Source organism: Oryzias latipes, chromosome 13, assembly GCF_002234675.1.
Source record: "Oryzias latipes chromosome 13, ASM223467v1".
Lineage (NCBI taxonomy): Eukaryota > Metazoa > Chordata > Actinopteri > Beloniformes > Adrianichthyidae > Oryzias > Oryzias latipes.
Genome location: NC_019871.2, coordinates 3,143,353 through 3,162,338, shown reverse-complemented (window position 1 = coordinate 3,162,338; position 18,986 = coordinate 3,143,353). Strand labels below are relative to the sequence as shown.

The following is an 18,986-nucleotide window of genomic DNA, read 5'->3' as shown; positions in this document are numbered from 1 at the left end:
GGGCAGACTTTAGCCGCTGAAAGGCTGCTGCGCACCCCTCAGACCATTCAAAACGCTTGCCTTTGTCTGTTAACCGGTGCAAGGGATTGGCAATGGTGGCAAAATCCTTTACGAAGCGGCGGTAGTACGACGCCAAGCCAAGAAAGCTTCGTAGCTCTGAGGTGTTTGATGGTGTGGGCCAATCCCTTACTGCGACGACCTTAGCAGGGTCAGTTGCCACTCCACTCTCGCTGATGACATGCCCTAGGAACTGTGTTTTGCGGGCCAAAAGGGTGCACTTGGCTGGGTTTAGTCGTAACCCAGCCTGGCGAATGGCTAGAAATACTTCACGCACATTGTGGACTGCTTCTGTGAAGTTCTGGGCATGGACCAGCAAGTCATCCAGGTATACTACACAGCGTGTGCGGGGAATGTCTTTAAGAACCCGTTCCATAAGCCTCTCAAAAGTAGCCGGGGCATTACACAGCCCAAATGGCATTACTTTAAACTGCCATAGTCCTTGGCCAATGGTAAATGCTGTTTTAGGCCGGGCCTCTGGTGCCAACTCCACCTGCCAGTACCCGCTGCGTAAATCCAATGAGCTGAACCAACATGAGCCAGTCACATAATCCAGTGCGTCATCAATGCGGGGCAAGGGATATGAGTCTTTACGAGTCACTGCATTGAGGCGTCTGTAGTCCACACATGGACGCCATCCTCCGCCTTTCTTGCGCACCATGACCACTGGTGCAGCCCAGGGGCTGTCAGAGGGCTCGATAATGCCGTTAGCTGCCATGTCTTTGATCAGTTCTTCAGCCGCCTGGCGCTTTGCTAGCGGCAGACGGTGAGGGCGAAGGCGGATTGGATTAGCCTCACCAGTGTCAATGTGGTGCTGGACTAGACCTGTTCTATTGCAATCCTCTTCACGAGCAGCAAAGATGTCCCAAAACTCTTGGAGTAAGCACCCAAGCTGCTCCTTCTGTGTCCCGCTAAGGTGAGTGTTGCTGCGATCCTCCATATCCTTAATTGCTGCAACTGTTTCAGGGGATGGAGCAGTAATTAGAGAAGGGTCAGGTGCAACAATTTGAACCCCATGGCTTCTTTGGTGTTTCTGTGGGCGCTGATGGTGACGCGGTTTTTGTGCAGGTTTGCTGTGTTGGGCTGCAGTGCTCTGTTGCTCTCCCTTGTGGTCTCTTCCGGATCGCAGTTGAATAACCTCAGTGTCTATGCAGAGTGAGGATTGTGGGACATCAACGCATGCCCCCCAGCGACCAAGGAGGTCAAGCCCTATAATGCAGTCATCTTGGATGTCAGCCAGCCAAAACTCATGTTTAGACTTAATAGCCCCAACTGCCACCGATAACAATTTCTTCCCTGGCATGATGGTTCGCTCACCTGTCACTGTGAGCAGTGCAGTCTCAGTATGAATCCAACCCTCTGGGAGAGAGCCTGATGTCCCTGGCAATAGTCCCTTCTTCACAAGACAGATGGTGGACCCTGTGTCCACCAATGCACTGCAGGGCTGGCCACCAATGGAACAGTCCAAATATAGTCCACGTGTTGGGCCACAGCGACCTACCATTGGAGTGATGGTTCCAAGGGGGGTTGTGGTTTGGGGTGAGGATCCCCTTACTGCCTCACCCCGCTGGTGTTTCCCCTGAAGGGCCTGAGGTCTGGCTCTGGGACTGGGTGCTGGACAGTCTCTGGCAAAATGTCCTGGTTCTCCACAGCGGTGGCAGCAATTGGGCGGCATCCGGCGCCGTTGGGTTCGAACAGCTTGAGCTTGACTGAGCTCGTCCTGCGCAGAGTCCTCCAACTCATGGTCAGCAGCCCTCACCAGTGGAGATCGCTCAGTTGACCCAGCACACAAAACGTCCTCCGCCTGTTCAGCTCCTTTCAGCGCCCCCCCCCAGGCTAGTGGGAAAGGAGAGACGCACGTGTTGGCGCAGAGGTTCAGGTGTCAGACCCCGCAGAAATGCATGAAGGCTTAGCTCTTCCCTGGCAGCACTTGGAAAGTTAGGGTAGCCATGTCGTATGTGTAGTTGAATGTCAGCGGCATAGGCTCCCAGACTCTCTCCACTACGTCGCTGTCGTCTGATCAGCTGCTCTCTGCTCTGCTCACTGGACACTCTTTGGCCAAACCTTCTGTTTAGGGCCCCAGTAATGGCTTGTAGGTCACTACGTTCTTCTGCAGACAAGACTACTAAGACCTGAAGTGCTGGACCCTCCAGAGCAAGGGCCAGGTGGATAGCCGTCTCCCTGCTGCTCCATCCATCATGCAAGGCAGCTAAATCCACTTGGGCAAGGAAAGGCTCAAGAGGAGTCAGGCCGCTAAATCTCGGTAGCTTTGCCGGGGTTTGAGTAATGCTGCTCCTCAGCTCTGCAACCGGAGGGGTTCGAACAGTCATTGAGGTTTCTTGAGGTCTTGCTCGAGTCACCGGGTGTGCTAAGCGGGGAGCACTGGTACCATCCGGTTGACGGTGTACCGAGGCCTTTTGTCTTGTGCCTTGTCGCAGGCGTTCCCGAAGCAAGCTGTTCTCCAGGGTAAGTCGCTCTATATCACTAGCTATCTGCTCCATCATTGCGTCTTTCTGACAGCAGCAAAATCCCACTTCTGACACCAATGTGGCGGCTGCTCTCTCTCACGTAGGTCAGGATGGAGCAGAACTCAGCTATGCTAACTAGCAAGGTGCTAGTGCCTGTCGCCTAAACTGTTTTAGCAGGCTAAAAAGTGAGCTGACCCGTGCCCCTTACACCGCACGACCCCAGGCAGCTGTTATTTTAGGAGGCACAAATGAAATGGCAGAGTCCAATGTCCTCAGATTAACCATTTATTAGGCCTTTTCAGAACTAAACAGAACAGACCAACATTGCAAATGTCTTTACTGGAGATACCCAACTCACTCATGGTTTCAACAAAGCAGACAGAAAACTCCCATAATGCATTCCTGCCATGGGCAGGATAGCCACATCGACAGGATCACTACAATATTAAGTAATTCCCAGAGCATGAAGCCTATTCAGACTAAGGGAACTCAGAGCGAACCAAAGCTCAGTTCAATTGAAATCAACAGAGACAAGTTGACCTCTAAAGATGGGTCAGACAGCGGTACCTGGTCCCGAAACAGGGTCCACCTGGGTGCATCCAGACTGAAAATTTGTTCCGGATTATTGGGTGAAACGAACTCTGGTTCATTTTAAGAGAACCAAATGTATGATACTGGCATGGACCACACTGCCAAGAAAATACATGCAGTTCCAACAGCAACTTTTGGGGGCGATATTGTCCAAAATATTCTATGACGAGGGAAGAAAAACCACGTGGCCCTTCAAATATCACAAATCAGTCTTCTCACTAAACCATGTTCACACCAAAGGCATATTCCAACATATTCGAGCTATTAATCTTTTGCTTTGGAATGCATTTGACCCCCAAACAAAATGAACAGAGCTTATGGTTACCAATCTCTTTGATCTGCAAAGTCGGTCTGTGTTCACACTGAAGTAAACCAGCAATTGCAACTGGACCCTTGTTCTGTAACCCTTAGTCGCAACTACCCTCACAGGTATGACTAGTCTGTCTTTAGGCAAAAAACGATCAAACCTGCATGGGGCACTCAGGTGACCTGCACAAAATATTAAGACCGCTTGGTGAACTCGCAAAGGCCAAATTGTTAATGCAATAGTGTGTTCCATTGAGGCGGTCGAACGAGGCTCAAGGGAACTGCAGACACACCTGTGCTCCCCTTAAGATGAGGCCACACCGATCTATGACCCTCCACAGACCCGGACAACCCAAAAACCTGCAGCACCCATACAGGTCGACCCCTGTATGAGTATGTTTGACTAAGGCTTAAGCAGACCAGAGTTTACTTAATTGACCTGCACCAAAGTCCAGGTGAGCAACAACCAAGGGGAAAAAGCTCAGGTGCGGACGGAACAAAAACCAAGAGGGGAAAGCATCCTTACCTTCAAGTAGGGAGAGAAGCATCACCACCATGTCTTTCTGTAAATCCAGCAGTTCCTTTAATAGTCCAATTTGACTGGAATCCTGAGTCAAAAACAAACACAATAAAGATAAAAACTGTTTTTTATCTGTACTTAGACACATCTAGACTACACTGACTTCATGAAATGTGCTATGGAAGTGAAGTACACTACCTCCGAGTACGTTCTACTCCAAAAGGGATCCTTGGTTTGCATTTTAGATAAAGAACATTTATTTTAAACATGAATACTAAACTAAATGTGATTGAAAACATGGCAGACTTATCCAGGTAACAAATGAGACAAATAGATGGGTCTTACAAAGCTTGCCCGCTTAAATATCGCTATAAAACCCTTGGCAAAAGGTAGTACACTTGAAGTTTATTACCAACGTATACTTGAGTATAGGGTACAAGTCCAGCAAGTCTACAATAGACTATGTACATGTAGTGTATAAGGTCTACCAACGGAATACTTCTTCAGATTAAATTGGAACATAGCATATAAACAGTAAACTTCAAGAATACTGCCTTTTGGTTGGTATGGACTATTTCAGGGGCGGACAAACTACGATTCGGGGTCAGATGCAGCACATTAAACTATTTAATGTGGCCCACCAAACTGGAATAAATATGTTGATATTTCTTGTAATTGTTTTATTTTCCCTGTAATTCTGCTGCACTACAAATAAATTGACCTTTTAGGTGCACAAAGTTACTTTGCATTCATGTGGTGTTGGAAGATCTGTGGTTTTCCTGACGTTCAGGTGTCTTTTCAGACACAGACAGGCATTTTTTCCATCATTCCAACAGAATGCAGCATTTCTCTAAATTTGCTTTTTTCCATGAGGGACATCAACCTATCGGTACACAATTGGCACCAAAATGAGAAAAGCCACAAACTTTGATCTAAAAACTCAAAAATGTTCTGTTTTAAATCATATATATTTATTTTTAATTAAAAAAATAGTGTGTTTTTGTCCAGATTTCCTGTTATTTCTTTCTCCTATGAGTAAAGTTACCAAGACGCTCCATACATTTGCTCCTGGTCTGGCCCTGTCAAATTTGAGAACCCTTTGTGCCCAACGAGTGAAAAAGTTTGCCCACCCCTGCACTAAGTATAGTTGTGGTACACTTACAGTAAACAGACTAAGTTTTGCAAAGGTAAGTGAAAGTATTAGTTAAAAAAAAAATCTTTTTTTGGTAAAAAAACAGGATTTTAAACAAAGCATAGATTTTCTCATTGCTGTTTTTATGTTACTGTAACCCAGAGAGGCAGCGTGATGCTCTGCAGCAAAACCAGGTTTCTTTGTCAAATTTCAGTTGTTACATTTTCTTTTAGACAATGTCTAACGAGATGACGTTTCACTGACACAGATTTTGTTTTTTTCTGACAATAAATACACCTTAAAAAGCCTTTTTAACAATTCTAAACTCTAATTTTTTAAATTTCTTTTTCTACTAGCAGAAAATATTTAAAAAAAACAATTCATTTTTTTCTAAGCTTCAGACTTAACTCAATAATAATTGACATTTTTACAGAGCACATGCAGACACACATTTAGACCTAAAACCCAGTGGAGGTTTAAACTAAAATACCACTAAAAAGTATCTTTACTATACACCTCCTCATTCAGTTAAATCTCTCAAGTCTGCCTTATAAATAAAGGCACGAACTCATCTTAAACCTGAAGTTCTGAAGGAGTTGTGGGGAAACCTGAGGTACGTGTGAATGAAAAAATGAATTTGAGCTTTTCATGAAAGCATGAAGGGTCTAAAACGAGGCAAAACACAGAATCTTACGCCGTTTCGTTGTCCTGGATCAGGGAGCATCTAGCAGGGTTACACACCAAAATGAAAAGGTTATCCAACAGATCTGTTCTTACCGCTGATCCTCATTCTTTTGTTTTCTATTTGATGGAGTTTCCACAAACATGAAATACTTTATGGGGGGAAAAAAGGTGACTTATCTGAATATGTATGATAGAGGTCACAAAAAGGCTAAAAACATTAACGAGATCTGAGAGAAAAGAAAACCAAAACACCAATCAAAAATAACAGTTTAAAGTATTTAACAGGTTTTTAACAGTTAAAATCTCAGTTAGTCAAAGAAAGGCTTTCTTTTTTAAAAAGGAAACATGTCAGGAAAGTTAAACACCAAAATCAAGCTATTAACTTCAAAATGCCTTTAATGTCTAAAATTCTTTTTTTTAAATAATTACATTTTATGTTTCTATAATCTGTGCAGCATCTTAAAAGGAGAACTTTAAAATAGAAGCTTTTTTGTTGTTTCATCGATCAACATGGAAGAAGAGATCATAAATGTTTGACTAAACCTAATCCAACCAGAGAAGATAAAGTGCAGCACAGATCGAAGGAGCGCTGCAGCTCGACTTGCCGTTTATCGAACCCCAAAACAAAACAAACCCAGTTTTTTTTCCTGTAAAGAAAAGGCTGTTAAAAACAGCAAGATGTGATCAGCAGGACTGATCTGAGGTTCTGTGAGAGTTTTAGGATGTGTTTGAGGATATTTAATATGTATTCACCGTCAACAAATTTAGTCAAAATTAAAGCAGTAAACACTGTTGTTTGGCCCGCTCCCACTGCTACAAGCCCCACCTCCTTTCTGATCGGAGCTGCACATGACACAAATCATTAAAAAAACAACAACACTATTTTGAAAATAGTGGCTTTTCTGGTGGTTTTATCTCCATAGCAACCATTTCATTTTTTGGTTACCTGGTGATGACGGACAGGTCTGTGTTATTTTTAGAAGAATTGGCAAAAGTAAATTTTTGGATTTCCTTGGCAACGATGTTGTTTTGTAAACCACGCCCACATTGCTAATATGTTCATGTCATATTTCATATGGTTGTGTTCAGCTTTAGTCAACCATTCATTTAATACATTTGCCCAGTATTCTGGTAAAAACTATGCGAGCCGCTTCTGCAAGCTAGCCACGCTAACGCTCTTCAAAATCTACAAACTTTATTTCCTACGTGTTTTCCAAAGTAGCCTCCTAATGATGCTCAAGGAGATCAAAATCCCTAGGAATTCGAATTTGTAGAAGGTATTTAAGGAGAGGCTGTTTTTTGTTTATTTATTCAGAATTCAACACTTCGGTTGTGGTTGTAGACTTAACCTCACAGCATGAGAGTAAAATTTCATGAAGATTGCTGAACCAAAAGTTCTCAAAAAATCGCCAAATTTCAGAATTTGCCACTAAATGGCAGACAAGCCGTAGGTCTTGGGGCCATCCCATAATACTTTCAAAAATTCCTTTGGATATCCCCAACATGTGCTTTTGTTTCGTGACCGAGTTTTGAAATATGTGTTTTGAGCCCCAAAACTGATTTTGGCCCCATTCTTTTTTTCAGATGGTTTCTCCGGCTGTGATGATGTCATCATTTTTTATTGGACTATGTCCAGGAAGAATTGCAAAAACGATCTGGTCCTTGCAGTCCAGGACTGCTGCGGGACAGAATAATAAAAGCTTCTCTTACGATACTTTTAGAGGACATTTATAAAAACTCGGACAGGAAAACTAGTCCTGGAAAGTTGTCATTAACAGTTAAAGACAATACTATATAAATTAATACAAGCGAAACAAATAAAACAAAGACATATTTAGAAATAAAACTATTTTTTTCTCTTTTTTCCTTCAGTTGCTTCAATAAACAGTGAAAAAGAAACAAAAAGGACTGAAACCAGGGCGCATTTTACTCACCTGAGCCAGTTTCATCATCATGTGAGCGAAGACGTGTAGGAAACCCACAACGGCGTCCCACAACCTGCTGTGGGCCAAAGACTGCTGGTTCCCAGTGCACGGCCCCTAGAAACAAACACGGCCCCCCGTTTGGATTTCTGCTGCTGGGCTGGGATGCATTGGACAGGTGCAAGGGGGGGGCGGGTCTCTCACCTGGATGTACTCCGTCAGGCTGTTGAAGACTTGTTTGGCCACAGTCATCGCTTTGGAGAAATTCCTCTTTCCAGGCCCATCAATGATGTCTTTTCCGGAGTAATACCAGTAAAAGTCACTGATGGACTCCTGAGGTGGGAAAAGAAAAGAACAAAGTGGCTTTAAATTGTGTTTATCAACTGAGTCAAGGTAAATTTTCTCTGCACTAGTTTTCTGTTTGAACTAAAGATTGCAGAGTTCAGCATCAATCTGGAAGTTAAAAACACGTTTCAGTGAGGAGGAAAGTCACATCTCAATTTAAAGCAGCACCTCCATGCAGATATTGGACCAAAACAGCCGGTGGATTTTTTCTGTTCATCGTCTTTAGCTTCCTTTGTGTTTCTAACTCAAAAAAACACTTTCAGTTTTCCTGGGAATCTACATTTTTCTACTCCAAACCTGCTCATGTGACATATGGCAGGGTTGGAAGAACGTCGGCTCTTTACCGTTTCTAGATAAAGTATGTGGTGGTTATGACGCTTTACTCCGTCGGTAAAGCTCCACCCACTTTCAGAAGAGCTACCTGTCCGTGTGTGACAACATGCATTTATGACACGGTCTTAGATAATGGCGTTTCATCTGCAGCCGAATCCGTCTTTAGCTGAGCACAGACGCCTATGAACCACTGAACTGTTCTAATCTTTGCCTTTAGGGGGCAGTAGCTGCATAAATGTTTTCAAGTTTTCTAAGTCACACAAAAAGAAAAAATAGGCACCGAATATTGAATTTTAATCTAAATTTTAAAAGCAATTCGGACACCATGCTCACTATATTTTTTTTTTAAATGGTATCGATTTCAAAGTTAAAATCTAATTTATATGAGCGTTTTTCAACAATTATCAATCTACTGTGTTCTGAAGATAAAAACGTTTATGATTTATTTAAAAAAAATCATTTTTTGGCAAAAATGATTCCGACGCAATGCATTGTGGTCTATATTCACCAAACTAGTGAGCATCGATGCACACTGGTTTTTCGCCGAGACTTCTGGGAAATTTCTAGGGATCAGACCTGCAGTCGAAGCAGGTAGTCCACAGTGCAGATGATGATGTTGATGGTGGTGGTGCTGCCCGTCTGCGTTCTCAGGTAGTTCTGGAAGTCTGAGCAAAACAAAAAAAAAGGTCAAGCAGAGCTTTGTGTGTCTGCCGGAGGTCAAAGGTTGAGCGTCCTGCAGACTCACCGTTGTTGTGCCCTTCACAGAGGAGCTGCAGGAAGCGGAACAGGTCACACGTGAACTCGTCGTCTGCCATCACCTTCTCGTCTGCGCCGGACGGGAAAAAGCCGCGTTAGCGTGAGCAGGAGAAGGCGTCTGGAGCCCCGCCGTGTTAGTTTGTTAGAGCAAAGCTCAGCACAGGCGGTTAACTTTATTACTTGGGTGATTTACATGTTTTAGCTTTGGAAAAAAATAAAAATGTGTTTTTGCTCCATGTCCAGTTTTGGTTGAAAACTATTAATAAGATTTTTCATGTTCTCCTTAAATCTGATTCTCAAATGTTCTAAGAAGATTTTTTTTAAAACGTTTACTCCTTTCGTTTGTTGAATTGACATAACTGGATTTTTTTTTTTTTTTTCAAAATAAAGGCACAAGAATGAGGTGGAAAGACCAAATACTAGAGATGTACTAATGAGGTTTGAAGTGAATTATAAAGCAGAGAAGCTGCACCTCATGAATTTCATCTTTTTCAACAAGTCTTTTTTCTTTTAGGCACAAAACTTATCTATAAGTGAAACCCTTAATTTCAGTTTTAACCTATTTTTCACAAAACTCCACAAAATTCCTTTGTTCCTTTATATACAGACCCTTTCAAAAAATTTGAATATCACGGAAAAGTGCGTAAATATCCTTAATTCCACTAAATAAAGTTGGAGCTGGAAGCCAATTTAGGTAGAAATAAAGACTTAACATCAATTAAACAGTGAACTCTGAATCTATATTGTGAGAAAGTAGGATTTTTTTTAATTCACATCATTTTTCTTTTCCATGTATTTAAAAAAAAGAATCTTTTATAAATATAAAGTGGATGGATTTGTCTTTCTTATGTCATCAAACAAATAAGCCCAAATATTCAAAGACTTTCTTTGTATCTAAGAACTAATACTAGAAAGACATTTTCTTTCTCAAAATCTACATCAAAAAGGTTAAATTTTTTTTAAATGAACTTCAATTTACGAGGAGCAAGTGTTCTACAAAATATATATAAAAGTTTATATGAAGGTTTGTAAATGATGGACATTGTTTCTGCTGTTCAGATGCAGAAGATTTGTTTTGACAGACTAAAGGGGAAATGAGGATAATCCGACTTAAATAACCCAGTTTTGGAACCTTTACTGGTTTTATTTCCTGTATGATGTATGGATAAACCACTGACAGGAATTAATAAAGTATTTCACTTGTCTTTAAACTAAACTTTGTTCACATAAACACAGTCACAGTCTGGATTCCATTTTTCTTTTGGTTCATAAAAACGTTTTTTTTCTCACCATCTAGAAGCTCCATGACTGTAATATTTACTGTTAAAAAGGACACTTTGCTTCAGTCAAACAAACACAACAGATAAAAGACAAACACGTAAATGAAGATGGGAAAAACCGCGGATGGAAAAGACGTACATAAAAGACGAGACGGGACACAAATGTGGAGGAAAGCTGAGGCAGCGTCATGCAGGACAGATTTACTGCACTCCACACGGATGCTGGCAGCAAAGGACTCTGGGAAAATCTGTATTGCTTCATCTGTCCAGCTGGAAATAATAATTTTTTACCAACAAAGAAAGTTTTTTTCTTATCCAAACGAATCCTAAATGACATGTTTTCCGTGTTTTTATGATAAATTGCAGCTTACTGACAGTGTCTCTGCAGGATCACATCCATCAGTATTAACAGCATTCCTGATTCAAGACTCTTTACTTTATCCTGTAACTGTGTTACAGGATAAAGTATTGTAACTGATTAGCAGGAGCGGTTCACCTGTTAGTTACCAACAGATAACTACCTAAAAGACAGAGATGGTTTTTTTAAAAAAATTCTGCCTTGTTGGTGCTGCTTAAACTCACCAATGATCATCTGCAATCAATGCTGATTGTTAATATTGATCAATTCTTGGACATTTTCTGCTTTTACGACTACTACTGACTTTCAGCTCCATCAGTGTTGATCTGGGGTTTATTTGGGAGACGTGATTAACATTTTTTATGTCCCAACACAGAAAACAGAACTCCTGCTGCTGCAGTTTATTTCAGGGTCAGCCTGCGCTTTCAAAAGGTGAAGGCGGAGTTATTTTATCTTCCTCATGGCGGGTGGAGTTACAGCAGATCAGTGATAAAACACTCAAGGATGAAAATCGAACCCCGCCATCGCTTCTTTCCTTTGCAGTCAGAAGCCGATAGAGGAGTTTGTTTTCATTGAGTTCTTGAGTGTGAAATGAAATGCACATTAAGTTCCACGGCAAAGAAAAAGACGAGTTAGGGTATTAGGATCCAGAAAAGAAAAAAAAGACAGAGAGGAGAGAAAGGAAGACAAAACAAGACAATTTACCGCGTTCTAGCTTCTTATCTGAGAGCCGCGAGAGCAGCAAAGGTTGGACGGACGTGGGATAAAAAGGATAAACGGGTAATGTGAACGATGTCGGGGTGGAGGAGAGAAGAACAGAGAGACGGCGTGAGTGTGGAAATCCCCACGGCTGTCAGTGTCAGACACAGTCCAAATGCTGTTGTCACGACCACTCGTCTGCAGCAGACCGGGCACACACATGACCTCACAATGCAGAACCACAGAGCAGCACATCCACCAGGCCACATGTGTGTGTGTGTGTGTGTGTGATGGAGCACCACATCTCCACCCGACTCACTGGAGCCCTCTTCTGAAACCATTCCCAGTCCTTCGGCCTTGTTCTGCCTCTCAAAGGCGTTCAGGTCCAAAACGCTGCAAACATCCAGACGGGTTAGCAGGAAAACCCTCAAAACAGACTCATTCTGACCCACTTAAAGCAATCGTCCCCAACCGTTTCCAGGCCACGGACCGGGATAATGGGGCCAAGATATTTCTGTTTATCCTCCGGTTTCTTTTAACTGTTGGGGATGAAGTTTATCTTCATCCTCGGTAAAATATCTGCAGCTGCTTTAAATCTTATTTATTCACTAAATCTCATGTAGGAACCATTGAAATAGGAATCTATTTTCCCTCAACTCATAATTGCTAAAGTAGAAGATTAAAAAAATCAGACACCAACTTCCACCTCATTTGAAAATAAAATAAAAAAATAAAAATAATAAACAATTATTTTCTAAAATTAATAATAAACATGAATCCACCATTGGATCAACTTTGTTAGCAGCATCCTTGTATTGTTTTGTATTATTAGACGGTCGATTGCTGAAGGATTATCATCATTATGATGAACAACTGTCAGAAGAAATCCATATTTGGAGTAAAGATTCCTGTTTTATGTCTGTTAAATGCAGCTTTTATTTTGAAGTAGAAGGCTCTCCCTCTGTTTCGTCACTGGATTTACTCTGCTAAAAGAAATTTTCCAAATACATTTCTTTTGCTTACGTTTGCTAGCTTGGGGGTTTCAGTTTATCTGTCGGAGAAGAAAAACAGCTAAAGTCGTTTTTCGGTCGTTTTTCAAAATAAAACTTTACAATCAGATTCTATACACAGCTGGGGTTTTTTCTTTGCTGCCCGGTACCAACTGTCCCATGGACCGGTACCGGTCCACGGCCTGGGGCTTGGGGACTACTGATTTAACAGATTTCTATGAGGAGGAGTGAAGATTCTCAAACCTGCAGGTCTGCATCAGAGCCTGAACGCTCAGGAAGAAGCCCACATCCTTCTTATCCTTCAAATATTCCAGCATTTTCTGCGTGCACACAGAACAGACAGCTTTTCTTATTCATCTGACAAAATCCCCAGAAATGACTGATTCACTGCAGATATTCCAGACTATTCCGGATCACCTGCTGCACATCACTGTTGCCTCCGTTGAGGATGGAGATTCCCAGCTTGAGAGTGGAGGAGACCATGACTCCAGGTTCACCTGCAGCCAGCAAACACATGAGGGAGGGGGGGGGTCTACTAACCAGTACTAGATTACGTTCCTCAAATGCCCCCCTTTTATAAAGAGGCTCCTGCTTCATCGCAGCTGCAGAGAAACGTTCACTGAGCTTGTAATTAGGATTTTCTCTTTTTATTTTTTTGTTAATTGCTGCCACCCAGAACGAACAAAGAAATTGTCAAACAAACTTTAAATGTCCAGAAGAAAATAGTTTTGGGGTTCTTCAGGGTTGAATTCCAGTATACTGTAAGGAATGTAAATAAAGGCTTTTCATTGTATTCTATTCTTTTTTTTGTTGAGACTCTGAAAGCATGGTTCAGTAAAAAACTTTCCACCGTTTAAGTCATTGTCATGAAGATCCAGAATAATGTTCCCTTAATAATGAAGACAGACAAATAAATAAAATGTTAAAAGATAAAATGTACCAGAATCAGGTGGAACGTAGTGCTAAAGTTAAATACTGTGAGAACTTTGGGAAGGAAACTGTCCCCAAGACTGTTTGTTCTTTTCAGACTTGTAAAAACTCAAAGAAATAGATAAATGAAAGAAGCAGAGCAGCTTTCAATGCTAAAATCTAAAATGTAGACATTTCTGCTGATTCACTCTAGCTTTGCTCATAAGGAACCTAAGAGGAGCCCAAAAAAAACGCGTATATGCAGCTCCTGCATGACGTATCAGGACACGTCCCTTAAATGTTCACCTAAAATTTGGGAGCTTTTTATGTTTTCCACTAAATTTGAAAAAAAGTCAGTAGTAAAATTTGTTTCCTGTCAGAAAGTAGGTAAGAAATGGTTATTAAAATCATTTACTGTCTTCTTGTCATCGATCTACTGGAACTGCAGTCAGCTAAACTTTGAGGATGAAAAGACTGTGGAGAATATTTTCAGGACTTGCTGTTAAATTATCCAAAACAACAAAGGTGTTTATGTTTTGTTTAATGCTGAAGTTGACCAGAAAATGTTTTGAATGAACACTGTTTAAAGCGATAAAAACTATTCTTTCCTTTCAAAAATGTGAGTTTTTATCTGTGTTGTTGATTCCGATCTCCGGTTCTAAATAAAGGTTTTGTTTATTTGTATGTAATTTTCATCCATCCAGTCTTATTGCAACTATTATAACAGAATACCAGCACGAACTGTGGTTTAGTCTGTGAATTGATTATTTTGATTCGTGAATCGGATCACCACCTTAGTAACGATCCACATTAAAAATAAAATCCACACTCTACCGTGTGAGGGTGCGTGCAGGTATGCGTGTGTGTGTTTGTGCATTCATGCGTGTGTGTGTTTGTGCAGCCGGCACCTTTGCAGGCGCTGATCATCTGCAGCACCATCTCTGCAGCCCCGCGGTTGTGCAGACGGGACTGCTGGTACAGAAGCCTCTGTTTCTCCATCTCCTTTTCCTGTGGAGAAGAGCGAGGAGGACACGGCTGTAACCCCGCCCACAGACGCTGCACTGCCCCCCACACAGACACACACTCACACACATCCTCCCAACTACCATCCATTACCTCCAGTAAACTAAGACCGGATTGTCAGAGCCTGAATTTGTAAAAACTCTCATTTTCTGTCTGTTTTCACTGCAGACTTCAAATTTAGGACGCGCTGATGCTGTTTAGAGAGCCGAGTCTCCTTGTGGCAGCCATGTTTTTTTCCCTCAAGTCTCTGACTTGCTGTGTTCTTCCTCACACACACGTTCTCTTGCACACAATGTGTGTTAGTGATGGAGGCAGTTATTCCAGCTCTTCACATCACTCAGAGGCAGCAGATCTGTCACCTCACAGCTTCTTACAGGAAGCAGCAGCTGGATTCTCATCAACACATCATGCACTCTCCAACAAACCCACATACTTTCCACTTGACTTTACTCTACTTTGATATGCTCTACTCTAATGTACTTTATTCTACTATAATGTGCTCTACTTTAATATGCTCTACTCTAATGTACTTTATTCTACTATAATGTGCTCTACTTTAATATGCTCTACTCTAATTAGCTCTAATCTACTCTAATGTGCTCTGATCTACTATAATGTGCTCTACTTGACTATACTTCAATAAACTCTACTCTACTCTAATGAACTCTAATCTACTATAGAGTGCTTTACTTTAATATGTTCTACTCTAATTAGCTTTCTACTCTACTCAACTATAATACACTCCACACTACTCTAATTAGCTTTAATCTACTTCGATGTGCACTTATCTACTATATTGTGCTTCACTTTATTAGCCTCTACTCTAATTAGCTCTAATCTACTATAATGTGCTTTACTTGACTTTACTCTAATGTGCTTTACTCTACACTACCCAACTATAATACGCTACACACTACTCTAATAAACTCTAATTAGCTCTAATCTACTATAATGTGCTTTACTTGACTTTACTCTAATGTGCTTTACTCTACACTACCCAACTATAATACGCTACACACTACTCTAATAAACTCTAATAAACTCTAATCTACTCTAATGTGCTCTACCTGACTTTACTTAATATGGTCTACTGTACTCTAATGTGCCTTACTCTACTCTAAATTCCTTTAATTAATATATTTAACTCTCATGTACTCTACTCTTGTATAATTTGCTCTACTCTAGCCGATTCTACTGTAATCTACTCTAATGTTGACAAAAAAGCAGTTTGGGGTCAAAATGCAGTCCTTCATCTCCATCATTATCAAACATCCTGTTGACAAAAGAGGTTAGCCCCGCCCCCAGCACCTCATGCACAAAGCCCCTCCCAAAGCACACAGACAGACATTTACCCCTCCCTCCGCCCCCCCCTCCCTCGTAAGCCTGACGTGGGAAAATCAAAGTGTTGTGTGAAGGTGAGCCACTGCTGCTGGTCATATGTGTTGGCTGTGAGAGGAAGAGGATGATGAGTGTGTGGATGAAGAGCTTGGGGGTGTGTGGGCTTGGACTGAGGTTTTGGGTGAGCACAGAGAGGGAGGCTTGTTAGCAGAGTCCAATTCAATGAAGATGGGTTAGTTGATGCAGGTGATGCCAGGCTGGGGTGGGGGGACTGGACGCGTACGTGCACCACGAATGGACGATAGCCCGTTTGGCGTGGACGGATGTTTGCAGAGGCAGCCAACCATGAGGTCGTGAAAGGCAGCATCACATTTCTCATCACAGGATGTGCAGATCAGAAAACCACTCATTCTTACAGAGATTTCACAGTGCAGAGCGGTGTAATGCTACCCTCCAGGAGAAGCAGTGGGTCTCTAGTGCTGCGTTCACACCCAACGCGATTCAGGCGGCAAATTTGCTGCTGGACGCCTGTCCGAAAACCTGACGCTCCTGCTGCATGTGGGAGGAGCTACAGTCAGAAGATGCTAGCCTCATCGCTGCATTGAAGCATTGACTGTGCGTCGCGTATACAGTCAATGAATGGAAGACACAGATGATGATGATGATGATGATCCGGCTTATTTTATTTTGAAGAGCTCTACAAAGGCTTTGGTAATCACGTCTTCCTGTCTGGGTTCACGAGATCCTTCAGAGATTCTCTCAGTGCGGTGAGCTTCACCATAAAAGCCGCTTTCAGCCGTACCTCCGTCCCTCTGTGACCCAGTTTGACGACTTGCTGTCCCACTTTAGTCCGAGGAGGGGAAACTATTTAATATAAGAATAAAATTGCAGGACATTTTTATGTCAAAGTTCAGAAGGAGATCGATCAGATTCTCCTCCATGTTTGTTTTAGACTCCACCTGGTGATCATCAACAACACGGCCAAATCTGAAATCCTGACTGTTTGACAGGATGCAAATTCTTCACCAGAGTTCAGATACTTGAACTCTGGAAGCATCACGACCATCAAATCAGGCTACAGGACCTTTGACAGGAACTTTACGGAGTGTAGAAAATGGTTTACTTCTGCCTTTGAGTTACCATTTTTTGCCGAACGGACGCCGCCATGTTTGAGCCAGACAGTCTGAGTCAACGTCTCTATAGCAACCACTCACCAATAAAGGAGTGAGCTTGTTGGACGTCCACACCCCAACCACTTGAAAGCAGGCCACACATAATCTGTCAATCAAAGAGTTTGGGCGATGGATGTGGGGGGACCAGCAGGCTCCTCCTACTTTTATTAGGTCAACTGATTGGCCAGTTTATAACTTGAACAACCGTCAAAAAATATGAAAATTAGAGGATTATCAAGGAAAAATGTATCAAAGCAATGACCAACAGACTGAGCAACAGCTGTGTATTTCTCTATGGGATTTAGGCTTCTTGGAGCCAGCGGGTACTTCCTGTTTGCAATGCTGCTGGGGGGGGTCACTCAGTCCAACTCTTATATGCAGTCAATGGTCTGTACGTTGACTTAACATTGAAACTGGACCCCCTTGGCAACGCAAATCGCATTCGGTGCAAACGCAGCCAAAAGCTACAAACATCACAGCCTCCAACGCTTTCAGGAGAACAAAAGTCCACCAGGATTCGGAGTCAAACCAGGTCTGGAAGCCGTTCTGATTGTGGAGCTTAAAACTGATTTTCTGGCCTTTGTCTGCACCATCTCTCTGCACCCACGTCATGCATGAGGAACACACTGAGTCCCCCTCAGGGGGGGAGCCCAGTGAAGGCATGCTCAGGTCAGTCCACCGCAGCAGGAGAGACAGGAAGGCGGGAAAAGAGAGATATGCTGTGGAAAGAGTGGGGTGGGGGGGGTGTGCCGGGTGTGATGTCACGTTGTGGTCACTCGGTGGGGCGGCGAGCTGCGTCCTCGCCGGCTCCCCTGTGTCCCCTCCCCTGGTCCCCCCATACCATCTCTGTCTGTCGCACCTCAAAGGCTGGCTCCTCCCCCTCCTGCTCTCCCCCTTCGTCCTCCTCACCAATATGGCAGCTCTGGTGGAAGAAGAGCAGCAGGTGAGACATCGGCCCCACGTTTGAGCGCCGTCTGGTTTCTCACGCGTGGAGGCGCACCTTTGCCATAATGTCAGCATAGGACATGTAAAGATGATCCACGTCCAGTTTACTGAAGCGGGACGACATGAACGTGTGAGGACAGCAGGGCAAAAACCATCTGGAAAGGTGACTGAACCTCTCAACACGCCTCACGTCTTTTCCGTCAGGGCGGTGCGACTAAAATGAAGAATCAGCTGGTGAAGGGGGTCCGGTTTCCTCTCCGTCTCCTCTTCCTCTTCCTCCTCTTCCTCCAAGGCTTTCTAAACATGATAGATTACACAACTCATGTTAAAAATCGAGAGTTTTTCCAGTGAAAACAGTGACTGAAACCATCCAGAATGAACAGTTTAATTTTGTAAAAGTGGATTTGTACTTAAACTCCAGATTTGTTGTTAACAGGAGACTGAAAGTCCAGATCATCTTTAATTCAAATTTAACATTAAAGTTCAATTTGATCAAACTAGTTGGATTTTTAGTCCAAAACGTATCTCCAGTGGGCAATTTTGGCTCCAAATTTGGAGTCAAAAATAGCTTCTGGGGCGTTTTTTTATTCCTCATCATAATACTTTTCAACCAGGAAAGTGCGTTCAGGGGAGGCGCGTGGGACAGTACCAGTATTTTTTTGCTTTCAAAAAATATTTTTGCGTTTGGGTAAACCAGTGTTTTTCAACCAGTGTGCCGTGGGAGATGGTCAAGTGTGCCGTGGGAAATTACCCTCATTAATCATTCACTGATCTAAAAACATTTTCCATCTCCAGGAAATCAGCTCTTTGTTCATCCAAACAGGCCCTGATAAAACACTGAGTAGTGAGGAATATAAAAGATCTTAAAATTACTTTTTATTTGTGTTTATTTGATTCTATTAAAGACATTTTGATAAGAATGACGGTATTTACCTGCAGCTATAGCGGTTTGCGGGAAAGTCCCGCCCCTTTAACTGTCTCCGCCAATCATTGTTGAAGGCTTAATCACATGTCAGCAGTCTGACCAATCAGAAGTGGTTAAAGTCTTCACTTCCTTGTTCTTAATTCTGCTCATAAACTCTCTCAGTTCCAACAAAAATACCAGCTAAAGCTCGTCTTTAGCGGTGTAGCTTTCCAC

At 42.5% G+C, this 18,986-nt stretch overlaps 1 protein-coding gene across 10 annotated transcripts in view; it reads right to left on the bottom strand.

The window, feature by feature from the left end:
• Window positions 1-18,986, bottom strand: part of ryr1 (ryanodine receptor 1) — a 119,986-nt gene that overhangs the window by 16,735 nt on the left and 84,265 nt on the right. For 3 of the 10 annotated variants that reach the window (XM_023961413.1, XM_023961414.1, XM_023961416.1), the window contains 13 exons: window positions 18,039-18,145; window positions 17,904-17,955; window positions 17,745-17,825; window positions 14,279-14,378; window positions 12,879-12,958; window positions 12,705-12,781; window positions 11,771-11,844; window positions 9,104-9,184; window positions 8,935-9,023; window positions 7,885-8,013; window positions 7,693-7,797; window positions 4,141-4,170; window positions 3,949-4,030 (listed from right to left, as the gene is read on the bottom strand). In XM_023961413.1, coding sequence (XP_023817181.1) covers window positions 3,949-4,030; window positions 4,141-4,170; window positions 7,693-7,797; window positions 7,885-8,013; window positions 8,935-9,023; window positions 9,104-9,184; window positions 11,771-11,844; window positions 12,705-12,781; window positions 12,879-12,958; window positions 14,279-14,378; window positions 17,745-17,825; window positions 17,904-17,955; window positions 18,039-18,145 — 1,087 coding nt within the window. The remainder of the gene's footprint in view (window positions 1-3,948; window positions 4,031-4,140; window positions 4,171-7,692; window positions 7,798-7,884; window positions 8,014-8,934; window positions 9,024-9,103; window positions 9,185-11,770; window positions 11,845-12,704; window positions 12,782-12,878; window positions 12,959-14,278; window positions 14,379-17,744; window positions 17,826-17,903; window positions 17,956-18,038; window positions 18,146-18,986) is intronic. The other 7 variants (XM_023961419.1, XM_023961421.1, XM_023961422.1 and 4 more) reach the window with 3 other exon arrangements.